The following is a 16,882-nucleotide window of genomic DNA, read 5'->3' as shown; positions in this document are numbered from 1 at the left end:
GATGTGCACTGATGACATCTACCAAAAAACGGCATGCACATGTGGGGTTGGCTACCCATAAAGAAGTTCGCAGTTCAAAGAAAGTTCACCAAACAGAGCAATAAATATCATTTGGACATTGTCCCAAAATCAAGTTGAAAGTGAACAATCATCCGATAACTTTCATCATAGACAACGGTGCATCGATTAACATCATGCCAGTAGAAACATTTAACAGCCTGTCCCCTGTGTCTCACCTCACTCCATCAGGCATGAAGGTGTATACCTGAGCTGCTTTTGAGCCATTGCAAAGTCAAGGGTCATTCATAGCGACAATGCGACACAAAAATATATCAATGCAAGCCACCATTCATGTTCTACAAAGGACCTTGTTGGGGGCCTATTTACTCAGTTTTGCCACTGCTGCTGACATGGGCTTAATATCCATCAACTACAACCTCGGTGACTCCTGGAATTGTTCCATGGCATGGGAAAACCCAAGAAAATTAAAGTACAGCTTCATATCACTGAAGACGTTCACCCTGTTAGTGACACCGCAAAATTGCTTTTCCTCTACAAGAAGCTGTAGAGAAAGAGGTGGAAGCCATCCTAAACATGACATCATTGAACACTCCACAGGCCCCATGCCTTGGGTTTTGCCCACAGTAGTAGTACCAAAAAGGACAGTATTGCAGCAGTGCTCCAAACAAACAAAGCCATTGAGAGGGAGAGACATCCTGGTCCACACATAAGTGGACATGATCATGCAACTGAACAGAGCCGAAGTGTTTTCTCATGTTGGTTTGTTGAGATATTAGAGACAGTCTCATTTGTGAGGCCCTAGCAGCACACTGCGCAACAGGAAAGTCATTGTTTTTTTTACGCTCTGGTGGCTCTATGTGTCAGTCCATATTTACAAGGTGTGGCTTTTCATGGCCTTGTAAATATGGACCCCTTTCAAGCATAACCCTGCGTGAAAGGAGCATTACCTAGGTGTTGCTTGGGCTGTTCCTACGCAACACACATGGAACCTGAAGGAATCTGACACATTCCCAGATTTACAAGTCTGGGAATGCGTCAAATTCCTACGCCACTTCAGGGGTGGTGTAAGAATGATGCGACGGGTAGAAATATCTTTATTTCTCCATTTTATTTCCTCTTTCTATTTGTGCTGCATTCTGCTGCACAAATAGAAAGAGGAAAACACCTCTTGTGGTTGCTTTTGTGCAGGAAGGTTTCCCTTCCTGCACAAAAACAATCATCCCCACAATGCAGGCACCCTTGCAGCATGGTGCACGGGTGTCTGTGTTGGCAGCAATTATTGCGCCAGCGCAGATCTCTTCCCTTTTTCAGTGGCTGAAGGTGGCACAGCAAGGCACTTGCTATGCTGTCCTGCGCCACGGGCCTTGTAAATGAGGACCTGAGTTTTGGAGTATCTTCGGCTGCTGAGATATTTCAGGATGTTATGTGCAGAGGGATCCAACCTGTTACACATGCTTTCAATTACAGTGATGAAATACTAGTTTTAAGGAGAACACATAAAGCATATGACAAAGCCCTTACCCAAGTGTGCCACCTACTTCTAATGCAGGTCTCACTCATAATGCAGCAAAGTGTGAGTTACACAAAACCAAAAACAAGTTTTTTGGGCACATATTCTCAGATGGGGGAACAATTCCATTCCCAGACAAGTGCAAGCACTATCATCCACCTGCCCCGTCCCCCCAAGACATTACCGTGCTGCAAATCTTTCTAGGCATGACCAGTTATTGCTCAAGATACATTCACAATTTTGCGTCAATGAATGCCCCATTGAGAGACTTGATAAAACAAAATGTACCGTTCCAATGGTTTCTGGAATGTGACCACAGTTTCAAAGACATTAAACATGCAATTTAGAATTGAAATCCTATTGGTGGTTAGGATAAATGGCTCCTACACCCTTGTGTATGTTAATCGTAGAAAACTAGACCATAATCAAAGATTGATGCTCCAGAAGGAAGGAAAAACACCCAAATGTTTCTTAAAAGCATACAATTTCAACAACTTCAGCACACTGTATATAAATGTTCCAAATGTAATTCATTCCAATATATAAATGCCTTTTCAATAGGTAATCCAAAATCTTTGTGTACAAATAACACCATTCCAGTATGTAATATATTTTTAATCAGTAATCCATAGTTCAATATACAAAAGATGCCAACACATGTTTCTTCTTCGCGCTCGTGTAGCAGCTGGCTTCTTCAGGGCTAGTCAGTATCAAAAACAGTATCCCTGTAATAGTATGCTACCATCCTGCATAGTAAGCGGGTTAAATCTCCAGATTATATAAAATCATCAATATTGGGTTCCCTATATATTGGCTGAACTCGTTATCTCAGGAGAGTACTCCATGACCTCAGGCATCTCGCCAAACATGCATGCTAAAGTCATGTGCCATCTTAATGCGCTAAAGTAACCTAACAATACCATAGAGTCCAAACATACCTAACAGAACCACATTTGGTATGTGCATGGAATCATACAACCAATACTGGCAACAGTATTGGGGTATGAATCCGACATGTTTGATACCACACGGGTAAAATGCTTCCCCGCACTTACGAAGTCCAGGAAAATGTAGCTGGAGTTTGTAGGGGCACCTCTGCTCATGCAGGGGTGACCTTAAACACTGGTCCTTGCACCCTGCACTCTAGGCTGGGAGGGCCTGCCCTAGGAGTGATTGGTGCAGTGACCTGTAGTTAAAGCGTGCATGCATCTTTTCACGCAGGCTGCAATGGCAGACCTGCAGTCACATTTTGCATGGGCTCCCATGGGTGGCATAATACATGTTGCAGCCCATGGGTAACCCCTGGTGCCCCAATGCCCTGGGAACCTAGGTACCATATACTAGGGACTTACATGAGGGCACCAGTATGCCAATTGTGGGGTGTACTAAGTCAGGAACAACCAAATTTAGATGGCGAGAGCACAGTCACTGGGGTCCTGGTTAGCAGGATCTCAGTGAACACAGTCAAAACACACTGGCAACAGGCAAAAAGTGGGAGTAACCATGCCAAAAAGAAGGGAACTTTCCTACAGTGCCCTCAAGGGGGTCATTCAACAAGTGCCCATGGAGGCAATCAATATAAACCAAGCCATTTGTCAGGCCCTCCTTGTCTATCGATCAGCTCTTTACTCTACAGCTGGTAAGAGTCCAGCCATCTTGCTACTTGGGAGCGTCAGTAGAACAGAACTACCTCAATTGACTCCAGATTGATCGTGAATACTGATAAGATTTGAGAGACCGATGTGGTTCGGAAAAGGAAAATGAAAACATACGCAGATCAGCGTCGCCATGCCCAGGAGACATGTTTTGGACAAAAGAGACTGGGCATTGGTTAAGCAAAAACACAGACATAAAATGAAAACTCATTATGCCACGGATCTGTTGTGGTATGCAAAGGACATATGGTGACAGCATATCGCCCTGGACAATCCATCACTCAGGACACATCACATTTTAAACACCTACCGTAACACTTGTTGACTAATGAAACTGTACAGGAAGTGGTCCAGCTCAAGCGCCTGAACCTATCTCGCCATTGCCCAATCAGGGTGGACCTCGATCATCTCGGATCACCAGAGCCGGAGTACAAGTGAGACTGACTTATCAAGGAAATATGATCTTGATGATATCTGCCACCTTTTTATTTAATATAGTGGGAGATGTAGCAGATCGATGTTATGCGCACTAGAATCCTCGTAGTTCCGGGCAGACCCTGAACAGGAAGTACGTAATGTACTGGGAGGTAGTAGGGTGTGGTTAACGGAGAGTATGATGTAATCTCCATGTACAGTGTTAGTCTATGCTGAGGAACAAAACAATGTTTGACCACAGCTCCTATGTGGTGTAATTCATCTGCATGCTCCTGGGCTGTCGAAAACGCTACAATGGGCACCTGCCACACCTGACTAGGGTACCAAACCTCCTACCTTAACTTGGAAAATGAGTGTGTCATGGGACGAGACCAGATTATCTTTGGGTGTCACTCAAAACCAGTGTTATGGTATATTTTTCCACCTCAGCATGCCACCGGAAAATATCCTCAACAACGCCCAGTGCAACTTCAGAGAGAAAACCAAAGTGCTGCACAACAATGTTCGCTTGCAGCACTTGTCACTTAAAGATGACTCAGTAACCGGGCAGTCACACACCCACAGCTACCTGACACTGCACACATGGAAGAATACAAGCACAGCCAACCCCCATATGACTAAAATTCCTCTGCTGCAGCCCAATTGTGCCATCATTGCTGAGGCTCCAGATCTTACAAAGGATTGTGCTTTGCAGTGCAGGACCTGTGGCACAGTCAACTATTTTGAAGTTGTTTGTAGGTGTGTGTAATGCCATATTCAGCTTCCTTCTTGACAGGTAAGCAAGAGCAGCTAAAACAGCACGAACAGCAGTCAGGTTGACTTGTAGTGCCCACCTGCACCTGTATCAGCCCTTAACACACATTCAGCACCCTGACACCAGACCTACCCACTGCTCTATATTCCACAGAATTTTATGTAGCCTGCTGGGAAGTGAGCCCATTTCATTTTTAGAATCTCAGCTAACCTCAATCTGATGAACATGAATGGTGCCAAGCAACACTGCCTTGCAGCCATCGACAATGTGCTTGGCTCAGCCCTTATAGACTTAGAGATTTCAGTGAATGAAAAGGCCCCTGGTGTTGTTCTCAGATTCCGCCCATACATAGATCTTTCAGCATAGTATAGAAACATATAAAGGTGTGGCAGTACCTCCTCCACCTCACCACAGCCCCATTTCACATCACTGACTATGGATTGAAAACACTACTTGGATTTTGCACAACCATGTAACTCGTAAAGTTCTCATACTAAACACCAGTCTTCAGGAACATATGCAGGGATTTCAGTTCACAGTGTTGTTCATCTGGAATGGTACACTGGAGGACACACAGATTTTTTGTTTGCCTTAGCCAGATTTTCACTCTTCATCAAGCCACAGATACATGCATAGCATATCTTGTGCAACTGCTGGTAGGAAAGTAACTCCTAAAACCAGAACTGCTTGACAACACTAAAATAGTGTTCCAGTAGTAGTCGCCCCAGAGATGATGCACTAACAGGTTGAATTGGAACAGTAAATAGGCCCGGGCACCAAAATAAAAGTGGCAATGTTTGTTTTAATATTAGAGAAATCAACAGTATAAATCGCCCATCAGACCATAAAACAGGTCAGCAACCAGCATAAAATGGCCCACACACTGTCTGTCAGATCAGACTGTCAGGCACTGCCTGATTGCCCTATAGGTCAAAACAACACTGTACACTTTGACTAAATATACTTTTGTGTGGACATGGACTTTACTAACAAGACCATCATCTGCAAATGTCCCTGGCAGTTTGCAACATCATTGCTGATATCTGGGGAGTGCACATTCCCCTCATGTTTGATCTTCACGCTGAATATCACCAACTCAAGCCACATCCATTGCCTGCTATATCACCCTTCATGTTGGCTTCTCCGCGTAAAAGAGACTTAGGGCCAGATGTCTGAAGGAGCAGGTCACAGATAGTGGTTGCATCAGACCCCAGTCAGAAGGCTATTGGGGCGGTGGAGTGCGGCATCGGCAGACAGTGGCTACTAGACCAAGCCATGGTGGTTGAGGTTGTTTGGTACTGGTGTTCTGGGGTCTGTCCTACTATGGTTTTGCAAACTGGGCCAAGGCCAAGCCTTTATGGACTTGACTGTCAGGGTAGCAAGAGCGAGCAGTCAAGCTGCTTTCAGGGAGGCAGTGTTGGGGGAACAATGGCTCAGAAATCAACAGTCAACCGTCAGAACCAAAAATGTATTGTCCAGCCAAGTGTTCATCTTTTCATAAAAGTAAGTACTTTAATTTCACAGCAAAATGAAATATGATAAAGTTCAAAAGGAATCACGGTTACAGGGAGTAATCTCATTTCTAATCTTCAGTAAGGTGTGCCTGGGTTGGACACATAGACACGTTTTATTAATTTCTATTTAGCACAGCCAGCTTTTAGCTTGTTTATATTTTAATCGGCTGCTACTTTCTGAGAAGACATAGGCCCTCATTCTGACCTTGGCGGGCGGCGGAGGCCGCCCGCCAAAGTCCCGCCGTCAGGTTACCGTTCCGCGGTCGAAAGACCGCGGCGGTAATTCTGACATTCCCGCTGGGCTGGCGGGCGGCCGCCTTCAGGCCGCCCGCCAGCCCAGCGGGAAAGAGGCTTCCACGATGAAGCCGGCTCGGAATCGAGCCGGCGGAGTGAAAGCTGTGCGACGGGTGCAGTTGCACCCGTCGCGTATTTCACTGTCTGCGCAGCAGACAGTGAAATACATTTAGGGGCCCTCTTACGGGGGCCCCTGCAGTGCCCATGCCAGTGGCATGGGCACTGCAGGGGCCCCCAGGGGCCCCGCGACCCCCCCTACCGCCATCCGGTTCCCGGCGGGCGGACCGCCGGGAACTGGATGGCGGTAGGGGGGGTCGGAATCCCCTCGGCGGCGCAGCTAGCTGCGCCGCCTTGGAGGATTCCAATGGGCGGCGGTACACTGGCGGGTGACCGCCAGTGTTGCCGGTCCGACCGCGGCTTTACCGCCGCGGTCGGAATGCCCATTGGAGCACCGCCGGCCTGTCGGCGGTGCTCCCGCGGTCCTCCGCCCTGGCGGTCTTTGACCGCCAGGGTCAGAATGACCGCCATAGTTTTTAGCTCTGCACATTTTATCAGTCGTTTGAACATATTTCACTTTGTGCCCTGTTGAAGGCGGTCCTGTTTGGTACATGAAATGCTATGATTTCCGCTCCAGAAACTTAGGAGCCATTCCCCATTTTCAGACATATTATCACATCAGGCCTGTTCCTAGAACATTGTAGGATTTATTACATAAACACCACGTAGGCCTAAGGGGGCGCAGAGGACATTCCAGTTATGGCTGTCCTGCGACATACACCATTCCACTGACAGCTTTGCTGATCCTGGCACTGAATCGTCACCCACCTGAGAGGATTGCTATCCAGACAACAGGCAGACCCCTGGCAGCCTTTTCATGTATGGTTTCGGGGACCTCCTCTTAGACCAGAATAGGCAGAAGGGTTGCAACCACTATCCTCTCAGATGTTAGGTGTAGGTGTGTAGGGTGTAGGTAGGAAATATGTAGGCCTCTAGGATCATACAAAGATGGTGGGGTTGTTTATCTTCTTTACCCTAAACATAATGGTGATCACTGTTGTATGTTTCATCTGTCTTATTATCGCAGCCCATGGTTTTTATAACAGGATGCAATTACTTCAATAAATGCATTGCAATCCATTTTGCATCGCTTATTCAGCTTTGGCATGTGTGAATGTTTGTAAATGATCGAAAGAGATATGATCTGTTCACCACAACCTCCTCGAGGAATAAAAGTGTCATGTTTAGGTTGCCACAAATCACCTCCACCCTTTAAGTTTGATTGAGGTACTGTGAGCTAGCCTGGAATCAGGCTGACAGCTTCAAGATGGTGTGGGACTGACTCAGACACCCACACGCGGTGATGCTGCCACCTTAAAACACGCAGTCTTTTTACCTAAATAAGTAGCGCACAACAAGTGGTACACTCTCTCTCTGTACCCGCTCCCTGTTATAGAAGATCTCTGTTGTCTACTGTCCCCCAGGATGATGCTGGCATAGGCAGTAATATGGCACAGGTACAGATTACTTCTATGTACCCTATTAGTTAGGTGTGCAACTCATTTCAACAGTTCTCACCACGTACTTTCACTAGGACCAAAAGCCTCAATTCCTTACACCAGATTCCTCTGTGGGTTGTTAGTCCCATTAGAATTCACCCTAATTTACCTGCTTGATGGTTGTTACAGATTTGGTGATGCTGTGGGCACAGCTCTTTTCCTCGATGTTGGTAGTGTCAGGTTCTCACTGCATGTGGCTCAGCAGTAACCTCCCTCTGGAACAGGAATCAATGGATGCAGTCAGTGCAACTAGTCCTGCACAGTGGCACAATGTCTTTGGCAACTGCAGCCCTCCAGGCTAAGTGCAGACAGGTGACTAGGCATGACAGTTGCAGCCTTTCAAGCCAATTGAGATCCACTTCAGCAATAAAATGGCTGCTCTTCCCTGGCATCAGCAGGGGAAGCCTAAGTTTCACAGGCCAACTGCAGACTACAAAGTGACAGTGGTGCTCATACTTGCAAAGGTTTGGTGCAGTTCACAGAGGAACTGCTCAGAAAGACCAGAGTGGCACACTGTATAGCAGTCATCTTTCTCAGGGTGTTCTTCGCACTGGAAACGTGCTGGGCTTCTCCTGGCCAGTCTCTCCTCCTACATTGCTAGGCACTCTCCATCCCTCTTTCAGGAGTCACACAGGCTTCTAGGCACTAGGCAGAAAACACATTTGGCAGACTGGCTGTCATGCAATCATTAGCCCTGGTCACAGAGTAAACCTGTGGAAAACCCCCTTCCTTGGCCGTTCAGAATGTAGCACTGGAACGTATTAAGGTGACTTGGATCCTGCTTTTCTATACACAGTTTGTGATGGTTCTCTTTCAAATGCCATTTTCTGCCTGTTCCTCAGACACAAGCTTTTTGCTAGCTGATGGCAATCACAGCAGGTAACAATGAGGCAGGATCAAAGTATGGAGTGTGGGATTTGCGTACCTGGATGTCATCAGCCTTCCTGAAGCAGTAACCCAGAACAGACTAAAAACTGGCCATGTCTAGATACCTCCTCACTTTAAACAACAGAAACTGCAGTCACACCACTTACCCATATAATTTAACAAATGGCAGCGCTCAAGAAGAACTAATCAACAGTATTTTGTTAACAAGTTTTTCATTCAATTTCTAAAAATAGTCCTATTTTCATCCTCTCCACTTCACTGTTTGAATCTCCATCATCCAGCCACAGGAATGCATGTGATACTCTTCCACTGTCTGAGTGGGAACTACATCAATCCTCTATCTTGTACGATACCTATTTAGCCAGCAGCATCTCAAATGGGTCCTATTGGCCATAATACTAAGATTCTCACAATGCACAGCCATGCTATTGTACAGGCTTACATTTGCTACATACTCATAGTATAGTCATTGCCACCACCACTTTAAGTGATGCACCCGTGGTATGGACACAGGCCCATTCACCATGCAGGGGACATACCTGTCAGTGTGTTTGTAAGATGGTTATTGAATATTTGAATTGTGGCAGTAAATAAAGCCTTTTATCCTTTCACAGTAGATACAATGTTGAGTAATCATAATTTAACAACCACAGACAATTCAGTTTGTGGTATGTAATAGTAATATCTTAATTTCTTCTGTTGTTCTGCAGGTGTTGGGTACTCTTCTCATTCAGCTCTTGGAACGTGACCTACAACCCCCCTGCCACACAGCCTGTTTGGAGACTGTCCGTATCCTGTCTCGTGACAAGCGTGTCCTGGACCCCTTTGTTACCCATTCAGGCCTGCGGACATTGGCTCATCATGCTGGTATTGATGGGTCATTCCTCAAAGTGCCAGACCAGGATTTGATGGTGGAGGCACTGAAGTGTCTGTGCAACCTGGTCTTCACCAGTGCAGATGGGCAGCAAAAGAGTGCTGATTTGGGCATTGTTGTGGGCCTGGCTCGCCGACTCAGGCTCCACCATGAGGAGAACTTTATGCATGAGGTTAAGTTCTTAGATGTGCGCTTGCTCTTCCTGCTGACTGCCCTAAGAATAGACGTGCGGCAGCAGCTGGCCCAGGAGCTCCGGGGTGTAAGTCTGATGACCAATGCCCTGCAGGCAGTCTTTGGCACCCAGTTGACAGATCCATATGACCTGGCAAGCAAACCAGGGCACCTCTCCCGACATGGGATGGAGCTGGCCATGGAGATCCTCAAGGTGCTTTTCAACATTACTTTCAACAGCAGCCAGCAACAGCTGGATGAGGTAAGGGGGTCCAACACCTATGAAGGGAGGGGGCTGAATTCCTGCTGAGAAATACCCAGGGGGAGGGTTCCAGCCTGCAGTGCAACTAGACCCTGAATTTCACAGAGAGGCTTACAGGTTGCAAATGGAAGATGGGTAACATTAAAGCAAAGGGGCTGAACTATCCTTATAGCCAATACAAGAAAAACAGAATGACAACTGGTTTTCACATAGTTATTTCAAGACGAGGACCCTTTTTGCTGATTCTCCAAAAAATCCTGCTGTGAAAGACATGAGCCCATTGAATATTTGTAATTCCATCTTCAGAAAGACACTTCTGTCGGACTGTTAATTAAGGGGATGCTTTCAGTCTGCTCACCATTTACTTTTTTAAGTTACACACATGTAAATGTCTCAGGAAATTGGTCCTTGTGGGATGACATACCTGAATACGGGGTTTAGGGTTTGTAACTATCAAGTGTTGGGTTTGATTCCTAATACATATTCCATTCCTCCTGAGATCAAGGAAGTGAGTGCAAATCAGTTGACAATATTACCACCTGTGTATTACTCTTCCAGAAATCTGCGCTATTCAAAATCAAAATAAAACTGTAGTTGTTAGCACCAGACATTGACAAGTTCCCATATGTGATGAGTGACCTACATCCATGCACAAAGCTATCAGGACTAAATAACTGGCAAACAAGGTAGTTGCCTCGAAATAACTTTGCAACAAATGGTGTGGTGGTTCTAGCATGCTAAGGATACAAATATTAATTCAGTATCGGAACACATATAATGGATGTCTGATGGGAAATGTCCTGCAAATAGGTCACTCCCATGGATGTCATTTTACGGGTTTCAGGGGGTCACAGTTGCGAGCCCTGGCTGTCTTTTGCGACACCTAGCACTGCTTCTGCGACTCCTGAACTCAGAAGTGGCAAAAGTAGTTCTAAGACATGCCTCAAAATATCTAACTATGGCAAAGGTGCATAGGCGACCTAAACCACGATGAATATAGCTGCCCTGCTGACCTTCGAAAGGAAGGGCCAAGCCTCAGAGCCAGCACAGAATTGCAGCGGATTGAGGCTGCCTGCAGAGACTGTGCTGCAATCACCAAACAGAGAGCTCCGTATCACTGTGCTTTTCAAGAACTTGCGTTAGAGTCCATGAATCCCCGCTTCCCATTGGCTAATTTATTTAGCAAGGGCGGGACACAGCATGCTGTATGTACCTGGCTGCTCTGTCCGATGCCGTGATTATGGTGGCAATATAGAGCTGCACCCCCAAAACAGCTTTTAAAGCTGTTTTTGAAGTTGTGTATGTCCATGCAACTGTCTCACATCAGTTGTCTGACTTGTCCTACCCGAGTGTGTGACAGCTGTCACGTCTGTGTGGGCCCCAGTTATGTTGAAAGTGTGGTTACAAAATTGTAATAAGAAATTATAAAACATCTGCTGTAAGAATATACCAGTCATGATTTGAACAAACAGCACTTTGAAGGCCTGAGGCAGTGCTACAAGAGACAATGTACACGCCCGACAGATGATGCCTCCTTGGTGCCATGACTCAACCCTGGCCTTCACAGATTTTATTAGATTCTGTGGCATATTAAAATAAACAATCATTTGCAATGCAATGGGTCTCACGTTTGCTCGAGTTAGAGCTATTTGCGTTGTAAATTTCTACCTGGATTTTTCTTGCCACTTAAATAGAAAATGAAAAGTAAAACAGTTGACAGAAGCAAGCAGATTCAAATCACCATGGCTGCCATAGGCATGGGTGCGAAGGAGAGACACAAAAAAAAAAAAAATGTTGCTCACAGTCAAATGTATCAGCAATCGTGCAAATATCCATGTCACAGGGGCAGTCTGCAAGGCGGTAACAAAACCACCCCAAGGAGGGACAAACATAACGCATTTACCAATGAGAACAAAAGATATTTGAAAGGCAAGCCCACAAACAAGTGAAAGTGATGGGCGTGGTTAAAGGCCCACAATACTTACAACAGGTCAAAGCGCTTGCACATGTGACCTAAAAATGCGTTGTAAGTAAATGGCAGCGCACTGTCACGCTGTGCTTTAGTTACATTAAGAAAATGCCCACCTCATGGCCATTAAATCAGGAGCAGCTCGCAGTGGTAAATAGGTGTTCGGAGGGGAATTAATAAAAAAAAAAAAAACCTTACCTTTGCCGCCGCTGCCACTGTCGTCACTACCGCGCTTCTCCTATCCTAGGCTACAGACAGGTTGCAGACATAGGCTCCCAGCCTGCCCTGCGGCCAATCCTTACACTGCTCAGAGCAGTGTTAAGAATGGCTGGGAGCGCCCAGCCAGGGCACTCCTAGGCAGACAGGCAGCCTGTGCCTGTTCTCTCCAGCAACACAGTGCCCGGCTGGAGAGAGCCTACTGCGCATGTGTGTTTGGCAAGCCGGAGAAGGATACATGCCCAGTGAGGGGGAGTGCTGTGCTGTGCACTCCCCCTCAGTGCTCGTCAGAGCCTGTGCCCCTCCCCCCTTTACCAAACAATAATAATAAACATAGTTTATTATCGTTTATGGTAAAAGGTTTGCAGCTGCTGGAGGGAGAGACGCTCCTCCGCCCAAGCGGAGGAGCCACGTCTGCATTAAATGTAGGTGGGTGACGAAAGTCAGTCGTTCTAAAAAGGAGGTTGTGGTTCCAAAAAATTTGGGAAGCACTGAATTACAGTTTTTCAGGATCACAAGGTCATAAAAGGTTCCCTGGAATGCTAAACATAAAGTGGATCAAACTGGCATCAATTACACCTGCAAGTGGACTGAAAGAGGCATATATTGAGAACATATTTGCCGGAAACCTACATGTTTGAAAATGCATTTAACTAGTGAAAAAATACCTTGACTACTAAGTAAAATGGGGTAAACTCGCACTGTCACGCTAGTGATTAAATATGGAAAGTGTTGTCTGTGCACAATAAAAACACCATGAGTACTGAAAAAGAAAATATTTAAAAAAAGGCATATGCGAGCTCAAAACTACGTGTGTGGTGAAAATGAGAAGAAGCACCCTTACAAGACTTTAGGAGAAAGGGGAGGTTGCATTTCATAACTGCGATTGGTTATGCCAATAGCATTTCTAGTTATCCTGATTTAGGACACGTGAGACACATTAAGGGAGATCTCTAGGCAGCACTAGGGAACAGGAACTAAACACACAAACGAAACACACAGACTTTAAGAATCACTATGGCTAAGAAACCAAATCCTGTATTGGACTAACACAGTATTTTAAAGATGAAATCAGCTATGAGAATGCAGATTATATCCGAGAGGCTGTGAGGTATTACAGAAGGATGTAGGGGCACACAAATATTGGATCTAAAATGCTAGATGTCCAATAGAGCAGATGCTGCCAACTGTCTAAACGTGACGGTGATTGTCAACAAAAGCCACGCACGGCTAAATTATGGATCAAAGCGTGTTAACAACTCTATGGTTTTAAACTTCAAAGGGAAGGAGAGCAGTGCATTTTAAGCCTGTGAACAATATAAAAAAGAGCAGACATATTTGGATGGTCAAGCACTTTCATTGGTTAAGGGGAGGCTTTCTTCAATGCAAATGTTAACGGCTTGGCTGCTGCAATAAATGGACCACGGATATCATGTAAGTGGAGTAACAGCTTAAAGCAGCCTAGGAATTTAAAGAAAGATGTCTCAGATGTACGTGCCCATGAAACACACACACTGCATAACGAGTAGAGTAATGCACTTGTGACAAGATGGTCAGCGAGTTGATTCTCTCCACTGACATCTAATGCGATCTGCAGATCACAAGTTCGAAAATGGAAAGTAAAAGAGTTGACATAAGTGAGCTGATTCAAAGCGCCACGGCAGCTATGAGCATGAGCTCGAAGGAGAGACATAAAAAGGAAAATGAAGCTTGTTTGTAGTCAAACGTATTGCCAAACTTTCAACTATCCATGTAAAAGGGGCTATGGCCAAGGCGGTAACAAAACGCCCCCAAGGAGGGACAAACGTAAAGCATTTACCAATGATAACAAATGATTTTTGAAAGAGAAGCCCATGAACGAGTGATAGTGATGGGCATGCAGTGGGTGTGGTTAAAAGCCCACAGATAGATTACAACAGACTAGAGTGCTTGCGCAGTCGACCTAAAAAGCAGCAGTGACAACCTTTCACACTATCCTTCTCCATCATTGTGCCAGAATTCTCTTCTGCCTGCAAACTGTGGTCCTGCAGTTAATAGAACATGTGTGAGACCAGAAGGTTTAAACTGTTGAGCATGTCTAACATTGTTAGAGTTAATTTTTGACAGGATGGTCGCCCATTATCTATGAATGGCACTAATGGCAAAATTGTGACACTAGCGTATTTATGTAATTTTTGGCCAAAAGTGGTACCTTGGGCATATGGGCGACACCCATCACAAAATGCTGGTCCTCACACAATTTAGGAAGTCTTTGACATATGGGGACACACGCCCATTGCATATTTGTTTTAAACAACTGTGCCAACTCATGGAGAGCAACAGGTTTCATTGGCCTGGCACACCATGAAAGACTTGAATATTTAATAGTGGATGCAGAGCCTATGGCTTTTTAGCAAACATATGTGAAAAATGTGATTTAAGATGCAGTACTTGAACCTAGAAGAGGACAGGCTCACTTGTTTCACTCTCTCATTCAGGGCAAGTATTACGCCCAACCACGTTCTAAGCTCATCAGCTGTCACTGAAAGAACAGCAGCTAAAAAGTGCCTCTACGAGTACTTTTTACTATTTGCCTGTCTCACACGGACAACCAACTTCTCGTTGTGGTATATACTAGGTAAATTATTCAATCATAACTTTTGTGGTATAACTAATTTAGGTTCCAAGTGCTGTTTTGTGGCACTATATATTCTCCAGGCAAGCTCATAATATTTCATATAGTTCAAAGAGACACATGTAAAGTTCCCCTGCCATATCATACCAGCACCTTAGTATAGGTAGTGTTTAAGATGGACATTTGTTTTTGCAGTGTTCTTACAGTAATAATGCGGTTATATTGGGGCTTGAGCGATATTAGGTATTGTGATGTTATGAGAATTAAGATCATGTGACTTCACTTCCTGAGAAGATTTGGATCAAAGGTCACATGGTGTCTCCTTATATGATGTCAAGGCCAAAGGGTGTGTGATGTCTATTTTGCTACCCACTGGCATTTTGGGTGAATTGCGGTGCATGACCACATCAACAGAAACAGTGCGTCTTAATAGCGCATGCCATAATTACAAAAAACATGCTTTCAATTCTGGTCTGACATCCCCAGCAGTTATAGTGTCAAAGTCACTAAAATATAAATGTTGTTTTTTACATCCTGAAGGTGCAAGACACATCATGCAAAATTACACATAATATGCATATTACAAATTTCTTCAGGATTCTTTTGAGGAGAACAACTGTATACTCAATTATTGTTGTTTCTAAATGTCTGTCTTAGTTATTGCAATTAGCTTGGTATGGGTAGAGAAAGGGTACAATCTTGAAAGGGGCACGAGTGAGACACCAAGCAGACAGCATGGTTACCAGTTTGTCATTGTAGCATTAACATAAGTAGTGCATATAATAGTGTTTCCAATATGCAGTGGAATTGCAGTGTCAACCTATTATAAACAGTATCATAATTATGCTGCATTTGACAAACCCAGGCTTAGTCTGAAATCAAAATAAGGTTTCCAAAGCAAAAATATGTTTTTTTTTTACATACAAAGGTGGAAGGTTTGCAGCCCTGTTTCTCTTCTCCTGACCTCAAGCCAATATACCTAAACTACCTCCAGCCTGTCCTATCCTCTAAAGCAGTGGTTCCCAACCTTTTGACTCCTGGAGACCCCCAATGAATCACTACTGGAAGCGGCGTCCCCCCAAGAAATTTGTACAGTGTAAATTTCAAACATTAAAACAGTAATTCGCAAAAAATGCTCAGACAAGTACACACTAAAAAAAACTCGAACTACTAAAGATTTAAATATTTTATATTGAAAAAATATGCAAAACTCTAAACATTTTATTGAGAAGGATGTCGTTACAGCTTGGCGACTAACTTTTCAATGCTTGGTTTTATTTAGGAAAGCTGAATCCTTGGGCAGATTCTACATTTCCCAAGCGATTTCTGTTGTTATTTTTTAGGTACATAAAATCTGAGAAAGCTTTTTCACATAAATATGTTGTGGAGAAAGGAAGTAAAACCATAAGGACCTCTGAACTTTCCATAGCTTCTCTGTCACATGTAATTCATTTGTTTTATATCACCCCTCATACCAGTGTAGGGTGTTGGAGCACTTTACAGAGGACAACAAAGTGTTGGATTCACATGTCATCCATACTGGGAGGCATTTTCTAAGAGGGCTTGATCTGGAGAAGCACAAACTCGGGATTCAAAACATAACACAGTGGTTAGCATTGCCTTTAATAATAAGTATGTATTTCAATGCAAGCAAACCTTTTTTAGCACCTTAAGAAAAAAGGCAGACTAGGGAAAAAATATAACTTCCTAATTTGTGTTATGTAGTTTGCATGCAGCTCTTTGATGGCATTTCACAGCTCACTGTTCTAGATTACGACTGGAACTGCACAGTAACAAAATAATCTGTGACAAAAGCAGTAACCCACTGTGCTATACACATAAAATACTGTTCTTTGTATGATGCATGTTCTTTGCAGCAGGCATATTAACCATCTGTACCATCTTAGATGAGTCAAAACTGTCACTAGACAAAACCCCCATCTCTCCAGCAGGTACATTACTCGCCAGAGCTATATTGACACTTTCATTTTTGCCAAAAAGCTGCTGGATGTACAAGAAACTTTGCAGTGCTTTTAAAACTGCTGCACAAAGGAAGTCATCAATTAAAAAACATGCATGTGTTTCTTTCGAGAAGTGCTTTCCTGCCAGCCCAGGCCCGCAGGCCCCCTGCGAATGTGTCATGGACCCC

General features: G+C 44.5%; 1 protein-coding gene across 1 annotated transcript in view; it reads left to right on the top strand.

Annotated features, from left to right (window-relative positions):
* Positions 1–16,882, top strand: part of RIC8A (RIC8 guanine nucleotide exchange factor A) — a 150,538-nt gene that overhangs the window by 24,049 nt on the left and 109,607 nt on the right. The window contains exon 3 of the mRNA XM_069223212.1: positions 9,338–9,934. Coding sequence (XP_069079313.1) covers positions 9,338–9,934 — 597 coding nt within the window. The remainder of the gene's footprint in view (positions 1–9,337; positions 9,935–16,882) is intronic.

This window comes from Pleurodeles waltl, chromosome 3_1 (genome assembly GCF_031143425.1).
Source record: "Pleurodeles waltl isolate 20211129_DDA chromosome 3_1, aPleWal1.hap1.20221129, whole genome shotgun sequence".
Taxonomy (NCBI): Eukaryota; Metazoa; Chordata; class Amphibia; order Caudata; family Salamandridae; genus Pleurodeles; species Pleurodeles waltl.
The sequence above is the reverse complement of the archived record's forward strand: the minus strand, read 5'-3'. Positions and strand labels throughout refer to the sequence as shown.